Genomic DNA, 19763 nt, shown 5'->3' on the forward strand with positions numbered 1-19763 from the left:
AGCTCAAGACCCAAAAGAGGGGTGAACCAAACTGGTGAACGCGCCGATTGTAGATCTGCTATATTCACAATTCAAATTATTTTGACAATGAGTTAAAAAAAAAAAATGTTTATTGTTATTACAGAGGAATACACCAAGTCCTGTGTCTCAGACAGGTCAGACCAATGGTAAGCATTTCCCCAGAACAACCTCACATACAAGGATATGCTCAGAGATTTTCCGCAGCCCAAGTAGCATTATGTAATTTTACCCTTATTTTAGTTTTAGATTAATTTTTCTCTGTGTCTTAATGTTTTAATGTTTCATGGAAAGCACATTGAATTGTCTTGTTGAAATGTGTTATGCAAATAAACTGCCTTGCGTAATAGCCGACCTTTTTGTGGGCTCTAGGCTACTCTGGACTGATGAATGGAGGCTCCCACCCCGATGACCACGATGGTGCTTCTTCCTCCCCTCCCCCCCACACCAACGGCCCTCTTACCGGACCAATGGGTCGCGGAGGGCCCATCCACAGCCCGCCACTCGGCACCGGGGGCGTGCTCCAGTACGCGGACGGACCCCCAAGGATTCTTCCAGAAGATGGGCAGGATCGGCAAGGATGCGAATCGGATGCCGAGCCACAGGACAGCGAGTCCCGGCGGCGCATCTTCTTCTCCTCTTCCTCGTCGTCGTCCTCATCTTCCTCGTCGTCGGGCGTTGCGACCGGAGCATCGAGGCTCCACCATCACACCGGCAGTGCTAAACAGGGACACCATAGCAACTACGCAAGCCACCCCCCCCACCACCACCATCATTCGCCCGTCTCGCAGCACACTCCCACGCACATGGCCCCAGCGCAGCACTCCTCTCACAACCTCGGCTCCCAGGAGGGACGTAAGCGAGGGAGGAGGAAGCGTGGGTCGGCAGGGAACCTCACGACCACTGGATCCCCCAAAAGGAGATCTTTCTCTGGGCTGAGCTCCAACGGCCACTCCTCAGGGTCACCACTCAACATCAACTCCATGGTAAGTTGCTCATTTATAGCATTTTGCACCTGCAGTAGATACATTATTTTTACTCATTTTAATGGTGAATGATATATATATATATATATATATATATATATATTGATGATTGGCATTTCTGGCACCACCTTAACATGGTTCAGGTCTTATCTTACCGACCGTTGTTTTAAAGTTAGACTAGGCGACTTTAACTCCAGTGTGGCCCCTCTAACCTGTGGCGTCCCTCAGGGTTCCATCCTTGGTCCCATCCTCTTTCTGCTCTACATGCTCCCACTCGGCTCACTCATTAAACAACACAATTTATCATTTCATTTCTATGCAGATGATATTCAGCTCTACTTACCGCTAAATACGACCAGCACCGACCCCGCTCAGCCCCTGTTGAAGTGCCTCTCTGATATTAAATCTTGGATGAATACAAACTTTCTCACTCTGAACGAAAGCAAGACCGAAGTCATCATTTTCAATCATAACCCTAGCTCACCCATCACCCCACTCGGTCCCCTCAGTGATAACATCCATTCTTCAGTTAAGAGCCTTGGTGTCACCTTTGACAATAACCTCAAATTCGACAAGCACATTAGCTCTGTGGTCAAGGCTAGAATTGATTTTAAGATTTTAGTGTTTGTTTTTAAAGCCCAAAATGACCTGTCCCCTCCATATTTAGCTGAATTGATCACTCCATACGTCCCAACAAGAGCCCTGAGATCGGCTAATCAGTCTCTCCTGATTGTGCCTGACACACACTTCAGGACCAGAGGAGATCGCTCGTTCGCCGTGGCCGGTCCCAACCTATGGAACGCCCTGCCGCTCCATGTTCGCTCTGCTCGTTCGTTGACGACTTTCAAATCCCTATTAAAGACTAATTTTTACTCTATCGTTTTAAATTCAATTTAATTTAATTTAAGTCTACCCATGTACGATGTTCCCATGTACTGCTTATTGTATTTTACATTTTCCTCTCTTACACATTGAAATAATCCCATATCCCATCCCCTTCTTTCTGTTTGCCTCTGTGTATGACTGTATGTTATTATGCTCTGTAATGTGAAGCACTTTGGTTCGACCTCGGTCGATGTAAATGGAATATATAAATAAAGTTTGATTTGATATAATTTTGTTGCTGTCGGGCAGAAACCTCTTATCTCCATTATAACTTCTTTTGTTTTCCGTAAATGAATGCCCTGCTACTGGCTCATGTCAACCGGATAGCCGCTTAGCCGCTCATAAAAAATAATTGGCATAATGATAAATGTATGTTCTGCATTTTCCTGAGGTTATTTGGTTATGGGGAGATGTCATTATTCTAAACATACTCAGGGAGGCGCAAGAGAGTAGTCTACATCCAGAAGAACACTAGATGGAATGAGAAAATGATCATTTCTGCAATGATAGCTTTGTGGTAGTCAAACTAAAAGAGTAACACATATCGAAGCGTATCAATGAAGTGGAGAGCTACTTCGCATTAAATCCAAGGCGAAGAAGCAGCGGCTCTACTCTATTCAGTCACACAAGAGTCTCTCTTCATGAGTCTGACCATAGGTGAGAGTAGGACCGAAGATTGCTCGGTAGATTGAGAGCTTTGCCTTCTGATTCTGGAAAATTTGCCAATGTCACACAAAAGCAGTTCCATACAACATGCCGCTTTCCTCCGCGTTTTGAGCTTGTAGATCTGCTATTTTTGTCCTTTTTTAGAACATCACAGTTTTACAGGTATAAAACTGTGGATGAAATTTGTTTTTGTTAAAGCTCCATCATTATTATTTCCATAAGTTTATCAATTTTTTTCCAAAATGTCAAAACGTATCTACATATTTAGTCACAGAGTTTTGTATATCTATCCAGTGCGGTAAGTGCCTGAGGTAAGACATAAGGTGGTGTGTGTTTCATCCTGCCAGGTGAACAACATCAACCAGCCTCTGGAGATCTCGGCCATCTCCTCCCCGGAGCAGTCGAGCCGCAGCCCCTTTGGGCCCGACATGGATCAGCCTCCGGTCCTGAAGAGAGAGCGCCCCCTGGAGCTCAATGGCGGTGGCCGCTACTCCTCGGCCCCTAGCTCAGACGATGAGGACTCGGGGTATCCTGCGGACAGCTCCAGCTCACGGTAAATACATGCACGGCCCAGATAGGACGTTTGACAATTCGTATTTCGCCCCTGTGGTTCTGCCATATACTTATTTCACAGTTTATTAGTTGTACGATTGTTTATTGTTAATAATCGTGGGTTTTCCCTTAGAATTGAAAGAAAAATTGCCACTATATCCTTGGAGAGCAGAGATGGTCCTGGGAGAATAGGAGATGGTGAGAAACTGAAGTGATGCCTGGCCATTTATTTAAAATGAATTGATTAATATTGTGCAATTCGATCGCAGTGTCTGCTACAGTATGTGACGACATTCTCTCACAACCCTTGCTCTCCCTCTGTCCCCACCTCCTGTTACCAGGCCGCAAATCAGGTACCAGCAGCGGTAACAGCACCGGCAGCGAGGCCTCCTCTTCGTCCTCTTTATCGTCAAACAGCAAGTGGAAGTCAACCTTTTCACCCATCTCTGACCACCCAAAGCAGCCCAACTCCGACCTGAGACAGGGGGGCTCTCCCTTCGGCATGGGGGGGTCTGGGTCAGACTCTGACCACAAGCAGCAGCAGCATCATCAGCAGTCCAAGAGAGGCACCGAAGCAGACAACACAGTCTATGTCACCACCACCAACCCCTTCCTCAGCCAGGAGATGGGGGTACGGGCAGGCGGGGTGGGCCTGGGAACCAGCGGGCCAGACCAGCGGCAGCCTCAACAGAAACAGAAAGGCAGTCGGGAGAGCCTGTCCAGCCAGAACCTCTTCATCTCCGCCGCTGTCAGCAGCGGAGGGGGCATCCTAAGTGGGAAGGTTGGGGGTAGTCCTGTGGCTGTGTCCTCGGCCACAGGGGCCACTGTAGGACAGTACCTGGGGGCTCAGTTTCCTCTTGGAGGGGCCTCCGTCTTACAGTCCCTGTTTGGGGCACAGCCGGGTACACCGTCGGTGAGCGGGGCCTCGCGGATGGTCAACGGTCACTCTGCCCTGGGGAGCTTCTCCAGTGCTGGACTGGCAGGGGGAGCAGCTGGAGGTAAGAGTCAGTTGATGGTTGTCTCTCAAACGTTAACGGTAGAGTTAGAGGTTTCAATAGTTAGAGTGGTTAGTGAGTGAGGCGTTGGGAACTGGCTTGCTATTCGTTCAACTCGGGTAAGTGGAAGTCCAATGCTGCTGCTGCTTGTCTACCTGACCGATGTCTTGGCTTGACTGACTGACCTTGACCTCTCGCTGCTTTGCTTGGACCTTGACTGGCTGCCTGAGAGCTAAAGTTGGAAACACCCCTGGAAAATGTCACGTAGAATGTCTTGTAGTTGCAGAGTGCAGTAGTTGTCTTGTTCATTATAATTGCCTAATTGATTTACAAAAAAACACATTATTCTAATAGTATTTATGCAGAAGGCACTTGAATTGATCATTTTCTGTGGGTGTATCAGTTGGAGGTTATATATGTCACAGAGACATTTCACTGTGATGTCCTGGTCAAGAATGCTAAATTAATGGTCCAGTCCAAAAACGGCGTAAGAAATGCCTTGGTCTATATGTAAAGCTCTACTAAACAGACCATGCTAGCATCACAGTGAAATGGCTTTGCCTGCTTTCGGTGTGCTTGTCTTGAGACTTGGCTTGGCGCTATGCACAACCTGGCTCAGTTCCTGCCTCTGTCTTTCTCCCCTTCCCTCTTACTCCGTCTGCCATTTCTTCTCTCTCTCTCTCTCTCTCTCTGTGTCTCTCTCTCTCTCTCTACACCCCTCTATCCACCCCCACATGCTTCCATCTCTGCTGTGTGATTTCTTTCAGGTATATTTCACCACGTGGTTCCCTCAGTGTCCACCCATCAGTTTGGGGTGGGGCTGCCCGCCTCCGGAGGTCTCGGCACGCTGCTCAGCCTCTCCTCCTCTCCCTCCACTTCCTCCCCAACCCAGCAGCACGCCACCTCCCAGTCAGCCACCATGCGCTTGGTCTCCGTATCTTCCTCATCCCCCCTCCTCGCGCTCTCCATGTCCCACTCCCAGGCCCAGCACGGCCGTACCCTGACGGTCCTGCACAGCCCTTCTCCTCCCACGCTCTCCCTGCCCACCCCGCCTCCTTTACACAGCAACCCCTCCTCCCTAGCGCAGCCCGCCACACACTCCGAGGCCTCGCCTTTACCCTCCTTGCGTCCAGACTCCCTCGTCTCCTCTCGTCTGTCCCATGCCTCCCTCCACCACCAGAGGGTGCAGTCCTCCCGTGCTCTTTCCATCTCCTCCTCCTCTTCGTCTGTCTCCTCTGCTTCGTTGTCTGCTGCCATTGCTACTGCCTCACTGTCGTCCTCGTCCTCCTCTTTGTCCGGCTCCTCCTCTCGTCCCCTTGCAGTGCACTACTCCCCTCGCCTTCCCCGCCCTCCCCCGCTGCCGCCGGCTAGTAGCTCCGGTAGCGGCGGGGCGAGCCTGTGGAGGACTCAGGGCTTGCATGCTTGCACCACCACCCAGCTCCCTGGCCCCCGACCGAGATAGGACTCATGGAGGGGGGTGGGGGTGGGGAGGGTGGTGGGGGCTGTTGGAGATGGAGAAGGGGGATGGGAGGAGAGAGAGTATAAAAGAGACGGGTAGGGAGTGAGAGAGACAGGATACCTGTTTTTCCCCCTGTGCTTCCAAAGCTGCTGTTCCTGTTTGAACAAGGTATGTGAATACTTGCACTGTTTGTTCCAAACCTTTTTCAGTTCAGAACCCAAAAGAGAAATCTAGTGTCACTGTCTCCTCAGGACCCAATCTATGTTTCTAAAGTACAAAAAAGGAAGGCTTTTGCACACCTACAGGCGACAGGTGCGTAGGAGAGGGTATGGTGCCCAAAAATGAAAAAGGAACAAACACCCGCACACTGTCTTCAAATGCAGTGACCAACCTTTATTCAGGGAAACAGCCTGATGAATCATAAAGATAGCCTGATGAAGGCTGCATACAGTGCATAGGCTGAAACGTTGTAGTTTTCCTGAATAAAAGTTGGTCACTGCATTTGAAGACAGTGTGCAGGTGTTTGTTCCTTTTTCATGTTTCTAAAGTACAAATAAAGAACGAAAACAAACCATGAATTGCAATGTATGTGAAATTAAAATGTATTTATTTAATTTAATTTAGGTACATCAACATTCGGACAACATTTTAAGTTTCTCTACCAATAGTAGAAGAACGGGGGAGTGCCGCACACTGCCTTCACTTTCAAAATCTTTTATAGATGCAATGTTTATCAGGTCAGATTAAGAAAATAGTGTGAAAATACCTGTCAGCTTGAAGATCTGCTATTGTCAAAATATTTATCTGTGGAACCGAGTCAAACATGTAATGTATAATAATGGGATAAGACAACTGAGAGTGGTGAGTGTTATTAAACATCCATTCCCAATGTAAATTCAGTACATTTAATAACATTTTATTCAGATTTCACTGAAAATGTATATTCTATCACCCTTAATCTTTCTCCCTCCATTACTCTGTCTCACTGTATGACAAACACACACAGTCTCAGACATGTGTTCATAAAATATTTAAAAAGAAATGTTTCATTTAGGCAGATTTTTTTTTTTTTTTTTTTATTTTAGACTTGACTATCCTATCAGAAAGAAATGCTAAATCCCACTCGAATGACTCTTTTTCTGACTCCTGTGGTGCTGATGTTGTTTTTTTCCCTCTGCCATCTGTTCACAGGTAACTGATGAGATCTACCTCAATGTAATATAACCTATGCAAATGGCCAGGTGTGGACCAAGTCGCTCTACTCACTGACTGGTGCTTCAAAACGTCTGCACAACTCAACCGTGTCCAAGACTGGTTTCTGTACTGGGATCACTCTGTAACACACACACACACACACACACACACACCATACCACTATGGTACCCCTGAGCAGAATTCATAGGTGTTGGCCGTGCTTACGTGTGATTATGTGAAGGCATAAAGCTATACGAGTCACTGAACATACCAGTGGCCATTATAGCATCTAGTGCTTAAAAAAAGAAAATAAATGTGTGTTGTAATGTAATGTATAAGCACAGACAGGCCACCTATTTGAGCTGCACGGGTGTACCAAGTGCTGTTTATTTAAGATGTCATCACACATGCTCATACATACCTGCACATGCGCAAAGATCAGTCCACTGAACTCTGTTTGGATGTCATGCAGACATGCCCCTCTGCATGCTCATGTTCCCACTTGTTTGTCATCATTCAGTGTGATTAAAATAATTTGGATACCAAACAAGATCAGGAACGTAAAGTCGCAGCGTAACTTCGCACTGGATAGTCTGTTGTTGGACAGAGTTAAATATGTAGCTAAAGATCCTGGCTGGTTTATTGACCGCCGTTTAAAGTACTTAATTACTAATTCAACTGAAGGCCAAATTAAATATAATTGCCCTCTAAGCAAAGCTAAATGAATTGTTTTCATGAACTTGAATACAATTTGTCTTTTCACGTTTCCTCTCAGAGAGTAGCTGTTAATTTATTTTCAATAAAATATAATATGGTGAATTTATGAGCAGAGCTGCATGCCCTGCTGTGACAGCTAAGGATTTTTAGGGCAAGTGGCAAGCAGAATGTGTGTCCTTTCAGATAACCCAATACAAAGACCCAATGAAATTCATTAGATAAGATAATGTTCTATGTGGCATACTGTTTGCATGAACAAACACCACCCACAGTACATAGATATTGCTATCCGAGTGTGATAGTGAACGATAGCAGGGCTGTGCTGCCTGTGAGTATGGTTGTCTATGAGGCTCCATAACAAAGCTTTTGTTGAGCAGACTACAGGTGTAGACGATTGGCTGCCTAGTGTCAACTGAGTCATAGTTCTCACTACGACATGGGACTGCAGCAGAGTTTCCTAACATTCTTAAACTTGCAGAAAGTTTAAACCATTCTTAAGCTGAGCTCATTTGTTTTTTTCCATTAGTTTGGAAAATTAAGTTAATTAAAATATTGGACTAAATATTATATGCAGCAGCTGTGCAACACATGCTCACACTTGAACACGTGCACACACATACACACACATCACACTGGGAATACAAAAATCTCAAGAACCACAGCAAACTACTGGACCGTTGTCATACCTTTTTATAGTTTGCTTTTTTATTTTGTAATTAATTTTTGTATACAATGTTTGTACTGTGAATTGTCTGAGTGTATAATTGTGTATAATTTTAGATTATTATATTTAAGCGGTCTCCTTTTTGTCTTTGGTAATTCTTTCCTTTATTTTATTTTTTAATCCTTAAATGTGTTGACAGTGTAGAATGCAATAGTGTGTGTACTTGACTCACAGTCTGAAAAACAATGGTGCTACAATCCGTCTGACTCAGAACTGTGCCTGTTCTTATTTATTCTATATTGATTACAAAAAAGAATAATCATGAAACCCAAATGGAATATATGGTGCTTCTTGTACACAGGGACAAGTTTTAATGCCATTTAGTTTTTTGGCAATTACTCATATTTAAGATACTCTTGCCAGTTTGTGTACAACTGTAGACACCACATGTTCGAACAGAGCCGCGTCCTGCAACAACTGGCGCAGTCGGTGCAATGCTCTCCTCTCGGATGTGTGTGCATTTCTCTATCAGTTGTTTAAACCTTCAGCTCTGAAAACCATGCTACTAGTACAGGATTTGTTTTTAAGAACACGACACACTGTTATTGTACATAGTTGTTTTTGTTTGATTTCCTCCATTGTATGACTTATGTTTTTAAAATAAGAAAAGGGTGTGTGTGTGTGTGTGTGTGTGTGTGTGTGTGTGTGTGTGTGTGTGTGTGTGTGTGTGTGTGTGTGTGTGTGTGTGTGTGTGTGTGTGTGTGTGTGTGTGTGTGTGTGTGTGTGTGTGTGTATATATATATGCTATACAGTATATATATTTATATATATATGCTATACAGTATATGTGAATTTGAAACATCTAGATTGTGTTATTTCTTTCTTTTTGGGACTGCAGGGGTCATGTTTTGGTGCTCACATTGTGCCCCTTGCACCCAACCTGTTAGACAGGATGGGCTTGAAGCCGTGGAGAAGAGGGCGGGGAGATTGTTTGGTCTATCCATACAAATAAGCCTATATACTTGTGAAAACACACTTCATGGTGAAATGAACTCGGAACATATACTGTATGCATTTACAACAAGGACAAAAAACATCAGATGTATTTGGTGTTTAGATTTCTCTACCACCTCAAACAGCAGAAAGAAATGGTGCTTCCCCCTCCCCAAAATAACACGAGTTTTGTTTTACAGACTAATTTGTGTTCGGTGCATGCAGTAACACAATTCAACATGTCGTATACACTGCCTTTCATTGGATATGTTCTATCGAATCGCTCCACCTTCTATGAGCATATTGTATAAACATAACGGCAAATGTTTTGATCATGTTTAACCAGTAGTTTAGTTTGAATACTACATGGTAAACTACTGAGTGTTAATTGAAGTTTACACACTAAATTAACACTCGGAAATGTACTGTGTAGTGAGCATTGATTGGGGTCGATCACCTCGGCTAAGCTTGTATCCCGTTGTCACTTTTGAGTTTGTCATCACAGAACATAAGTAGCCGGATTCCACTTAAGCTTGTTTTGTCTGCGTTTGTTTCGTGTGACTGTGTCTCACATGAGACTAATTAAAGCTTTATAGTCACATTGCTGTCGTGTACACTCGAATAGCTCTGCAAACACTATGTGTTCTTCATCTACGGCTTTGTTTTCTCTTAAGTGAAGAAAGAACAATTTTCTCATTTTAGAAATTAACCAGAGAGGCAATAGTCCTTTTTGTTACCAGCACTGAGGGGTCTTTTGTAATTGTTATTGTTAACACCGTTTTGATTTTCTTACTCTTGCTGTTTGATACAATTGCAGTTGTTATATATTACAGTATGCTTTAAATGGACACTTAAGATTCCGATAAAGTTTTACTACTACTAGTCAGACAGTACAGTGCTCTCCTTCACTTAAAACAAGGATAAATGCAGCTACATGTATTGATAAAATAATGCTTCCTCTCATCTGCTATAGAGAGGCATGGTTTCATAATCTAAAACACAAGCTGGCTCGTGGTTTTCTGATGGCCTGTCAAATCGATACAACTTCCTATAACTGGAGAGGCAGCATGATGTTATGTATCTGTGAGAATTGGGGTTTGGAACTGAATATTGATACCAGTGTTAAATGTTAGAACTTGATTGTTTCATTGAAGCCACTTGGAGTTAGTCAGAGTGATGAGGTACTGATATTCAAACTCTTTGGCATAAAGCATGAATTGTATGAAAAGCCCTTAATTGCATTTGCTGCAAAATTCACCATCATGGTTTGTGAGGTGTGAGTTTTGCAGTCAAGGTGGTTTACTCTGAAATTAATCCTGCCAAAGGTCTTACTCAGGAACTTCTTAACATCACTTAAAATTATTTAACAATATTTTTAACTACTGCATGTCACAAACGTATCTATCATCAAGTGGCATGGTAAAAGTCATTTTTTCCCTTACAGCTCAGGACCAGGTCAGCCACACAATCTTTTTTACGCTAGCCTCAAAATTGTTCCTTTATGCTTTTTGAGTTGACTAATTGCCTTAGTGATGTATCTGTCTCCTTCCACCATTTCTCACTGTCATATACAGTACATGCGGCCTCTCCAGACATCTAAATCTTGCTTTATAAAGCTTTATACTGTATGTCAGCCTGCTGGAGAATCTGTGGAGTGGTTACAACATTCAGCATCCAGGCTTGGTCCCAATGAAAAGGAAGTTCTATGTCCTTTGTTGTGATCCCCTTCAGTGGGGGCGACTGTCAATGGAAAGACTAATGTGATCTATGTACAGTAAAGTGATCTCTGATCGTTAAAGCCTGGGCAGGTTTGAGGTGCAATAACAGCAAACCTACTTTCCAAAAGGCCCTGGATTTTCATGGAAAAATTCTTGCTGTTTGGTGTTGGTGCTTTTATCTTAAGATGTTCTAGTGATAAATGAATTGAGATGGGTTTTGTTCTGCTTTTTATTTAATTAAAAAACACTTTCATATAACATTTGTGATCCGTCTTTTCTGTCTGAACATTATGAATGTTGACCTGAGAAAAATGTGGATGCAATCCAAGCAAGTAGCACATTTTGTCCATATTGGAGCATCGTTATGCTCTAGTCTAAAACAAAAATGGCTCTGATGTGCTCTCTGATTATTACTGGAGTCAGACAATGATCTAATGTCCACTCCAGGGCTAGTCCAAACATAGTTCACACATCTTGTGAATATAGGCTCCTATATTTGCTCATTAACAGAATTCACATAATACTACAAAAGACACTGTTGTGATGTATCAGACTATCATCAGGATGTCATTTAAACTTGTTGATTAGAAAACTGACTTCTTGTAATTCTTCAGGGATTTCGGATTCTGTGTAAGGGAGGACCTTGACGTTATCTCTTGGCACCCACTGCCATTGAGTAACAGAGACCTTGGTTTGTCTGCAAAACAAGACTGCAGCTGTGAGATTTCCCAATTTACTCGAGTCCTAAGGCATGTGTGGGTCAAGGAAGCACTTGTAGACATTTCATCATACAGGATTTACCTATATAACCTACAATATATTATGTACAGTACATGATATTTGCATGTAAAAAATAAAAATACTTCAGACGGCTATGAGGAGACTTGTATTCTCTATGCTGATCAAGCTCATATCTGGTCGTTAACCTACACTGTAGGTCCTACAGTGTATACATTTGAGTAAATTGATGATCAGCCTTTTAGCCCAGACAAGGGCCCCTGCCCTGGGAACTGGCCACTTTGGCCTGGTCCATAATCTGTCCATCCACTGTTCCACACACATGTGGACAAAAACAAAAACCTTAAAGATTATCTAGTAGGTACACAGCAAGCTAAAAGAAATCAACACACCAGCACGCCAGGGACCAGAATACTTCAAACCCAAACAATTAGTCAAAAATATAACTACAAAACGCGTGTTAGAGATTAAACAACAAATAACAGCCGGAACCAGCAACTGCATTTACTTAATCACATGTGAAAAATGTGGTTTACAATATGTCGGAGAAACGGGTAAAACAATATAGGTACAAGGCTGGGACAACACAGATACAATATTAACAATGGAAAAAAGACAACCACAAGGTTTGTGCAACATTTCATGGCTCACGGCATTGAAGCTCTAAAATGAGCTGGACAATCCCAACTGGACAGTAGGACAAAGACGTTTTAATGAAAAACAGTGGATTAAGAACCTCAACACGGATTTTCCTGGAGGCTTAAACATGCCTAAAATCAGATCTTGAACACAACAAAACTTAAACTCAGGATTAAACTGGAGAAATCTAAAAATGATTGGATCAGACTTCCTTCGGATACATGGCGAATGCATTTATTCCTTGCATTGTGCCTACACATGTTGCGACCGTGTAGGCACAGTGCACTGAAGGTTTTTAATCCCCCCCCATCTACAAGTAAATCTCTTCCTCTAAAATAGTCAATCTGCAAGCAGTTTGTAGATTAGAGCCCCCCCCCACCCCACCCCATGCCAGTATGTGTTCATGTGGTTACACTGGAAATAGGCTACTTGTTAACAGTAGACACGTCTGAAGCCTGGCCCTCAACGGAGAATAATGGCTTAATTTTACAGGAGACAGTGGGAGGTTTATGAGAACCCAAAAACATGTCCAGTCTGTCATCTTCCAGAATTGCTCATCTCCAAGAATCCTCCCTTTAGCACCATAATTGTCTGAGCCTACTGATAGAGGCAAGGTGGGTGTCCAAACTAACAAACAGGTATTGTTTGCCGGGTTTTCCCTCCTTTTCCCTATCTCAGTCTAGCAGACAGTTACACACCAGAGAGCATAATTATGCTTGTTCCACAGTAGCGCCATGCTCTGGCACTTCAAGGACACGATATTTAACTGATGTGCAGCGAGTGTACTTATAAATCCCATCCTCTCTTGCTTGACCCAATACAACTAACCAGACAGGCAGACTGAACAGAAATACAGAGAACAGTTAGAATGCTGCTTGTGTGTGTTTTCTACTTGGGGGCATCGTTTCTGTATAGGAGTGTGGTGGGTGTTCCCCAGTGGGCTGCAGACAGGGACAGCAACCATGAACTGACGCTCGTCCAAGAACAGCCAACGACAGGTCAGACTTAAAATAGCATTTCTATTTTTGTGCCGTTTTTATAGTTTGTATTTATTTGTTTTGTTGATTGTTTCAAGACTTAGTATATGATAGCTGATTATATTCAAATTTCAGGCTTAATATGTGCACAGAATATTGCTTCTAATTATATTCACTTCATTTGTATTCTTTTTCAAAATGCAATCATGATCATGAGATAATGAAGAGAAAGTCTTATGTGATTATTTCCAGAGATTCGAGACGGTTTGGGAATGACTGCAGATATCTCCTCCTCATCCTCCTTAGTGTCTCCTCAACTCCCTGACAACACGCCATGTTTTGGAAGGTCTGTAATACTTAGTTGCGTGCCAAAAATAGCTGACATACAGGCTCACAATGTATCTCAGTGTGATATCGCCTTTATTTTATATTTTAAAATACCAACAGTAGGCTGACAGGAAATGGGGGAGAGAGATGGGGAAGTGACATGCAGTAAGGGCTGTCGGGATCGGGAGTCGAACCAGCGACACACTGCCAGACTTGGTCTACCGGCCAAGGTGCCTGGACCGCTGACCCATGGCCCAGGCCAGATCTGCTATTTTCTGTGCGCAAAGTAGCCTATAAATTAGACTTATTCACTTAAAACATAGCCTGGAAAGACGAATTTGCCACAGCTAAAAATAAAATTCCCTGGGCAGATTGGTCTGGCACATCTCGGTTTGAATTACACTTTGCTCACCCCATGCAGAGTTGGTGGGTGACAAATCAGAGCCCTGCACTATTCAAAGTGGGACATTTTTTGCTGTGACGTTTGAATCTGTTTGTAAACACCCCTTGGAAATGAATCTTCCACAAACCAAACCAAAGTTCCAGACTAATAGTCTGGAATGGTCTCGCAGTGATATTATAGTCTGCCCATGCCAGCTAACTTAAACCCTCTACACTGGACCCGAGTTGGCTCTGTACCGCTTTTTTTCTCTATACACCAAAAGTAGCCATCCTACAAGCTCACAACTTGTCAGTGTCACAACGTATGAGTTTATAGAGCGGCTATCTTATGTGTTCCTCGCCAGAATATGGATGTTGGGGTTCAAGTGGTTAAAGCTTTCTAATTGTCTATTGCAGGTTTTCCCACCTTCCAGGGTCCACCCCTGCTTCGTCAGACACGTTCTCCTTCCTATGTGAGCTGCATAGGTTCCTGACAGACGCCCTGCCTGCTAGAACCCCCCCACACGTCAGCACCGTGAAGCTGGACACCTTACAGTCCCTGCCCCCCCTCAGACTGGGGCTATCCTCCAGCGAGACCCTCCTCATAGGTAGGGCCTGTCGCCATCATGGCATGTTTTCACTTGACCATTAATTTGTGAGCAAAGAATTGCGATTAACAATTTGATTGTATTTTGGTTATTGAACATACTGTAGGAACATTACATATGTGTTTACATACATTACATATGTGTAAAGATTACATACGGTATCTGTCTGCCTTTTAGGCTTTGTAAACCAAAATTGCACAGGGGAAATAAGACAAATTAAATTACATTGTACTTTCTAAATTAAAATAAATAAATAACAATAGCCGATCTGTGACCTTGTAGATTGGCTATTTTTGGAAAATGTTTGAAAATGTATATGAACATTTTACAACAAAGTATTAAAACGATTATGATGATTCTGCAAAAACAATGGCAATTTAGACGATTATGCAATTGTGACACTCCTCGCAGGGCTTCTCAACTCCTCAGCCCCCATGCTCTTCTCCTTCACCCTGGGCTCTGACCTCACGGCGGTGCAGCGTGTGGAGCTGGCCCTGTCTGCTGCCTTGGTCGAGGTGCTCAGGCAGCGACTCAAAGAGGCCATGGACCAAATAACGCAGGTGACGAACACTGAAAGTTGCTCAAGTTAAAGTAATGGCCATTTTCACTATATTTTAAAATAGGGTTAATTAATAGGTTAATTCATAATGTACTTTTTCTCTTCCTAGAAATGTAATGGAGTCAGTCATAAGTATACACTATTTGTCTTCTGAAAAAATGTAGTGCAGTGTATCCAAAAATACGGGAGGCCGATTCTCCTTATTGTCATCTAAATCAAACAGTGTCCTGAAAAACCCATGTTTATCTTTGAAAGTGGTTAAACTTCCAGGGACCCCCCAGAAGCAAATAATTTAGTTAAGAAAAATCGCTTAAAAACAAAAAGAAGAAAAAAAAGATATATACCAGGGTATTCAAAGATTCGAACACATTTTCACGATTAAAAAAAGAATAGCAGTTCTACAAGCTCATAGTGCTGTGTCGTGCTATGAGTTTGTATTGTATTAATAGCAGCTAAAATGACACAGATGCTTCCCTGGTCTCTCTGCCACAGTTGATGAAGGAGGAGGACGTGGGTCCCATTGTCATGCAGAAACTGCACACGCTCAAGGCACTGAGTGGCTTTCCTGCAGAAGGACCAGCAACAGGTGAGCTACAGGGTTTCTGTCACTAGTTCTATCACTTACACACCCCATGAAGCCTTGAATCCATGGAGTTTGTTTTTGTCGCATTACTAAGCAAATCATTTGATGACCGAAATGTCTAATGAGTCATTGAATTATTGGCTTTGGAATGTGACAAAAACAAAAGAAAATAAGTCGTTTTTTGGGTGAATTACTCCTTTAAAGCAGCACTTCACCCATTTTCAATGAATTGGTCCTCACTAATGCTCATTATAAGATGGTATATTTCTGTCTACTAGCTCTGCGTCTCAGAGGAGGTCTGTGTACAATTAAAACAAAATGGGTGAAGTGGACCTTTACTGTACAATTTCGGCTTACTTTTACCGTAATTGAGTACCGGTATTTCCATTTTTCAAAACTTTCAGAGGCAAATATTGTACTTTTTTCTCACCCCTCATGATTGTAATTAACAATTAACTGTGATAACTCTTCCAGGAGAGAGCCAGTACCGTGCTTTTCTTCTGCTGAAGGCCGTGCAGACAGCCGTCCGCTTATGTCAGGCAAAGAGAGTGCTGCGGGCTGCAAGGTCGAGCCAGGGTGACCTGGGGAGATCCAACCTGTGCAGGCTGCACAGCCTGACCGTGGTCCTCGAGAAGTTTGTCGTTGCCCCTTACAACTACGACATAAAGAACTGCCACGGAGTCTGTGCCATCCCCCTGCCGAACACCAACAACCACGCTGCCCTCCTCAACTCCCAGATCCGCGCTGGAATAGATGTGGGGCGCTCGCTGTGCTGTGTCCCTGTGGCGTACGAGGAACTCTCTGTTCTTGACCTGGACCCGCTCCAGGGCGGGGTTTCTGAAATCCGCATTCAGCCTCACATGGTGGCGAAGGAGTGTGGATGTCGCTAATGGGTAGTGGTGGACATTAACAAAAAGCATGTAGGCTACTTGAGTAGCTACTGTACTTAGGTAGATTGTTTTTTCTTTTTGAGTATCTGTGCTTTACTTGAGTATTTTTTGGATAGACTTATGCCTTACATTCCACTAACATTCAAAAGAAAACATACTGTGCTTTTGACTTTTCTAGGAAGGGAAAAAGTACATTATGTGACAATAGCAGATCCAAGCTCACAAGTTGTCCTTGTGAGCTTGTAGATCGGCTATATTTGGAGAAAATGCACTTTTTATAGTATTAAGTAATAAGTAAGTATTATTAAAACTATGTACTTTTCAATTCTTAAGTATTTTAGTACAAAACAACTTTCATATACCCTGAAGAAGGCCATGCGGGCCCCTACACATGGGTTATCCCCATTTTTAACTAATTCTATTTTGAACTAGCCACATCAATGCTTTTTAACTTTTTTCACCAGAAGAGTGCCATTTTCCCCCCTTTGTTTCAGCTTTCAGCTATAATTGAGTAATATTTGGAGGACTAGCTATACTTTCACTCAAGTACTGGGGTTATATTTTTGATTATTGTAATTTCTTTGTTCTTCACCTTGCCGTGTGCTTCTCAGCAACAAATACATTTTAACCACATAACAACTTACACATACATCAAAGGAAAATAGACAATCTCACAGGGTGCTTGTAGGTGTGAGCTTAACAGCTTGTAGTGAAGCTATAGATTTTTGCAGAATATTTGCCTATTTATGCCAAATGTTTGCCTATTTTGACATGCCCATGTGGTTAATTGAAATGTTTTAATTTATGACATGTTTAGTGGCAGACAAGTCTCTACTGTATGATGATGGCATGAAACACAGGCACTGATGATAGAAATGCACGTTTTAACTCAGAGAGGCTGATTTATTTTCTTGCAAATACGTAAACAATGCTAAACAATTCATGTGCTGAGCACAATATTGAGCTTTTAGAAATAATTCCCCTTTGTGTTAAGAGGTTTGTCCTAACTCTTCTTTGGAAATTGCCATAAAAGAATTGTGCTCTAATAAATATACTGTACATCTAGACATATGTGAATGTTGGGATACAAAGTATTCATTCAGAGAAATATATATTTTTGATACAATGTCAGTGTGTTTAAATATGAGCCTATATTACTTCTATCTTCTCATTCTTCTGTATTAGACATTTCCTTTAGGATCAGTGAAGTAAAAATAAACAGACATTCTTCATTCTCTACACATCATTTCTCAAATCTATGATTTCATTGATACAATTAGACACAAAAGCACAATGGAAAGCCAATTCTTTGTACTGTACACGATCACTGTTGTTATTGATGTCGGTTATGAATGATTAATTCCATCTGCTGAATGTTCACTTTTGTCTTACAAGCACTATTAAAATCAATCAAGCTTTGCTTTTGGGTCTCATGATTCCTTTAGCTCCTCCGATAGGTCTTTTTCTTCTTCTTATGGCTCCAACTTCTTCGGATCCCCACCAACCCAGAACACTATCCCACACTGAGGCTGAGCCCTGTTGGCAGATAAGAACAAAACACACAGGCCAGGTTTACAAAAACATTTGCAGTGGTGCTGGAATTACTCCCTTTTTTTTTACACAAGTATCAATACTGCAATGTGGAAGTACTCTGTTATTAGAAGTAAAAGTATGGAATAACTAAAATATGACTAAAACTTAATTATTAGTAGTATTTATTTATTTTTGTGGCTTTGCCATTTATTTTATATTTTCTTATGGAGGGATAGACAGTAGGCTGACAGGAAATGAGGAGAGAGATGGGGGGGGTGACATGCAGTAAAGGCCGTCGGGATCGGGAGTCGAACCCGCGGCACACTGCCAGATTGTATTACCAGTCAAGGTGCCTGGACCGCTGAGCCACGGCCCAGGCCAAAAACAAAGTTAAATTAAATTAAAACTGATACCTGTGTTGTAGAACCATCTTGTATACTTCCAAAGAAGGACCTTACACCCACTTCTGTCTCGTCTACAAAAGAATCCAGGGCAGCTGACAAACAAATTGAAAATGAGTGAAGGGATGCTTGTAATAAAATAAAGGTCGTTTTCTCTGTCCGGTTGATGGTTTCAATACTCACTGTTAAAGTCATTGACTCCAGTGCTCACAAGCACTATGACCATGGCCAGTACTATGCAACGGTTCAATGTAAACGCCTTCCATGGGTTTGGGACTTCACTCAAACTTTCAATGGACAAAATCCGCTCATAAGACACTGAGAATGGGACAGAGAATCCTTAGCTGCATGGCGAATGACACAACATTGTAATTACATTGAATCTAAATGTTTGTGTTATACATAGATGCCTCGTATAAGCCCTTTGGGGTTTTTGCCTCCTGGCACTTTTCTTTGATATTTTGTGTTGTTTTCTTTTGTATTGTTTTTATATTGTGCTAAATAAATCAAATTGAATCAAATATTCAATGCAGGATATAAAAACGTACTTGTGTTGCTTTCAGAAGGTTGTGTAGGCCTAGACTTTCCTTTTTTAACTCCTATAGGTTAGGATGTAGCCCTACAAAAAAATAATCCAAAATCAGGTCATACTGTACACTAAGACAAAGCATATTTTACGTTATTTCATTTATGAACACAGTTGCTTGCTTTGCTTTGAAGTATGTAAACAAGTACTGCACAACAAGCCAGTGAAGCTTCCATGATCGTTCTTTCAAAATGTGTGTCAGACACTCATAGACCAATATAACGTAGCCTAAAATAGGAATCTGCACCCCCCCCCCAGAGCTAGAAAACACATCAATGCTCTCTCAATAAATTCTAAAGTAGTATACATACTCCTCTGTGTGAAGTCAAGACGCTTATCTCTGTATTTCTCTTCTGCACTGAATGTCCACAGTTGTGTTTTCCGGTAGAGCTGAGGGTGGGTGCCGCTGTGGCTGTGCTAGCGGTGGTCTCTGTTCTGGGGAACGGGGGAGTCTCACACACACATTGCTGACTGACGTGACTGACAGGGACAGATGGGGAAGGAACAAGAAAGAAAACGATTCATATCACTTTTTAATACAGTGGTTCTCAACCTGTGACATGTTTTACAAACAATAGTATAAAAGATGGTCAACCAAAAAATAGCCAACAAGCGTTGTGAGCTTGTAGATCTGCTATTTTCAAAATATCTGTTATCTGTGGAACCGAGTCAAACTAAATTGAATGCCTCAATT

The 19763-nt window shown here is 42.5% G+C and overlaps 3 protein-coding genes and 2 long non-coding RNA genes across 8 annotated transcripts in view; 4 read left to right on the forward strand and 1 right to left on the reverse strand.

The window, feature by feature from the left end:
- Positions 1-7065, forward strand: part of dot1l (DOT1-like histone H3K79 methyltransferase) — a 44527-nt gene extending 37462 nt beyond the window's left edge. For 2 of the 3 annotated variants that reach the window (XM_083766493.1, XM_083766494.1), the window contains exons 23-28: positions 125-167; positions 391-1004; positions 2903-3108; positions 3241-3305; positions 3449-4105; positions 6753-7065. In XM_083766493.1, coding sequence (XP_083622619.1) covers positions 125-167; positions 391-1004; positions 2903-3108; positions 3241-3305; positions 3449-4105; positions 6753-6760 — 1593 coding nt within the window. In that variant the 3' untranslated portion in view covers positions 6761-7065. Of the gene's footprint in view, positions 1-124; positions 168-390; positions 1005-2902; positions 3109-3240; positions 3306-3448; positions 4106-6752 lie in introns of those variants that run through there. The other variant, XM_083766495.1, reaches the window with a different exon arrangement.
- LOC310860820 (uncharacterized protein) lies at positions 4654-5564 on the forward strand (the record flags this gene model as incomplete). Its single annotated transcript, XM_083768010.1, has 2 exons — positions 4654-4672; positions 4870-5564. The coding sequence occupies 2 exons, from the start codon at positions 4654-4656 to the stop codon at positions 5562-5564; spliced, it is 714 nt and encodes a 237-aa protein (XP_083624136.1).
- Positions 7066-13032: 5967 nt separating the features above from the next.
- amh (anti-Mullerian hormone) lies at positions 13033-16621 on the forward strand. The gene is made up of 6 exons (XM_083767241.1): positions 13033-13222; positions 13454-13547; positions 14327-14517; positions 14929-15077; positions 15569-15662; positions 16134-16621. The coding sequence occupies exons 1-6, from the start codon at positions 13093-13095 to the stop codon at positions 16547-16549; spliced, it is 1074 nt and encodes a 357-aa protein (XP_083623367.1). The 5' UTR covers positions 13033-13092; the 3' UTR covers positions 16550-16621.
- Positions 16622-16636: 15 nt separating this feature from the next.
- LOC310860373 lies at positions 16637-17968 on the forward strand. Its single transcript, XR_014569373.1, has 2 exons — positions 16637-16829; positions 17245-17968. It is a non-coding gene; the product is annotated as an uncharacterized lncRNA (long non-coding RNA).
- On the reverse strand, positions 17439-19532 carry LOC310860372. 2 transcript variants are annotated; one of them, XR_014569372.1, is made up of 5 exons: positions 19381-19532; positions 19032-19102; positions 18667-18801; positions 18496-18578; positions 17439-18085 (listed from the first exon to the last, which is right to left on the reverse strand). It is a non-coding gene; the product is annotated as an uncharacterized lncRNA (long non-coding RNA). The 2 variants fall into 2 exon arrangements; XR_014569371.1 differs by lacking the exon at positions 19032-19102.
- Positions 19533-19763: the final 231 nt, after the last annotated feature.

Source organism: Protomyctophum parallelum (assembly GCF_964188405.1).
Source record: "Protomyctophum parallelum genome assembly, chromosome: 6".
NCBI classification, from domain to species: Eukaryota; Metazoa; Chordata; class Actinopteri; order Myctophiformes; family Myctophidae; genus Protomyctophum; species Protomyctophum parallelum.

Coding starts and splice junctions, on each gene's coding strand:
- amh (XM_083767241.1), top strand. CDS start 13,093: ATGCTGCTTGTGTGTGTTTTCTACTTGGGGGCATCGTTTCTGTATAGG. Junction 14,518..14,928: donor CAGCGAGACCCTCCTCATAG/GTAGGGCCTGTC, acceptor CACTCCTCGCAG/GGCTTCTCAACTCCTCAGCC. Junction 15,663..16,133: donor TGCAGAAGGACCAGCAACAG/GTGAGCTACAGG, acceptor TAACTCTTCCAG/GAGAGAGCCAGTACCGTGCT.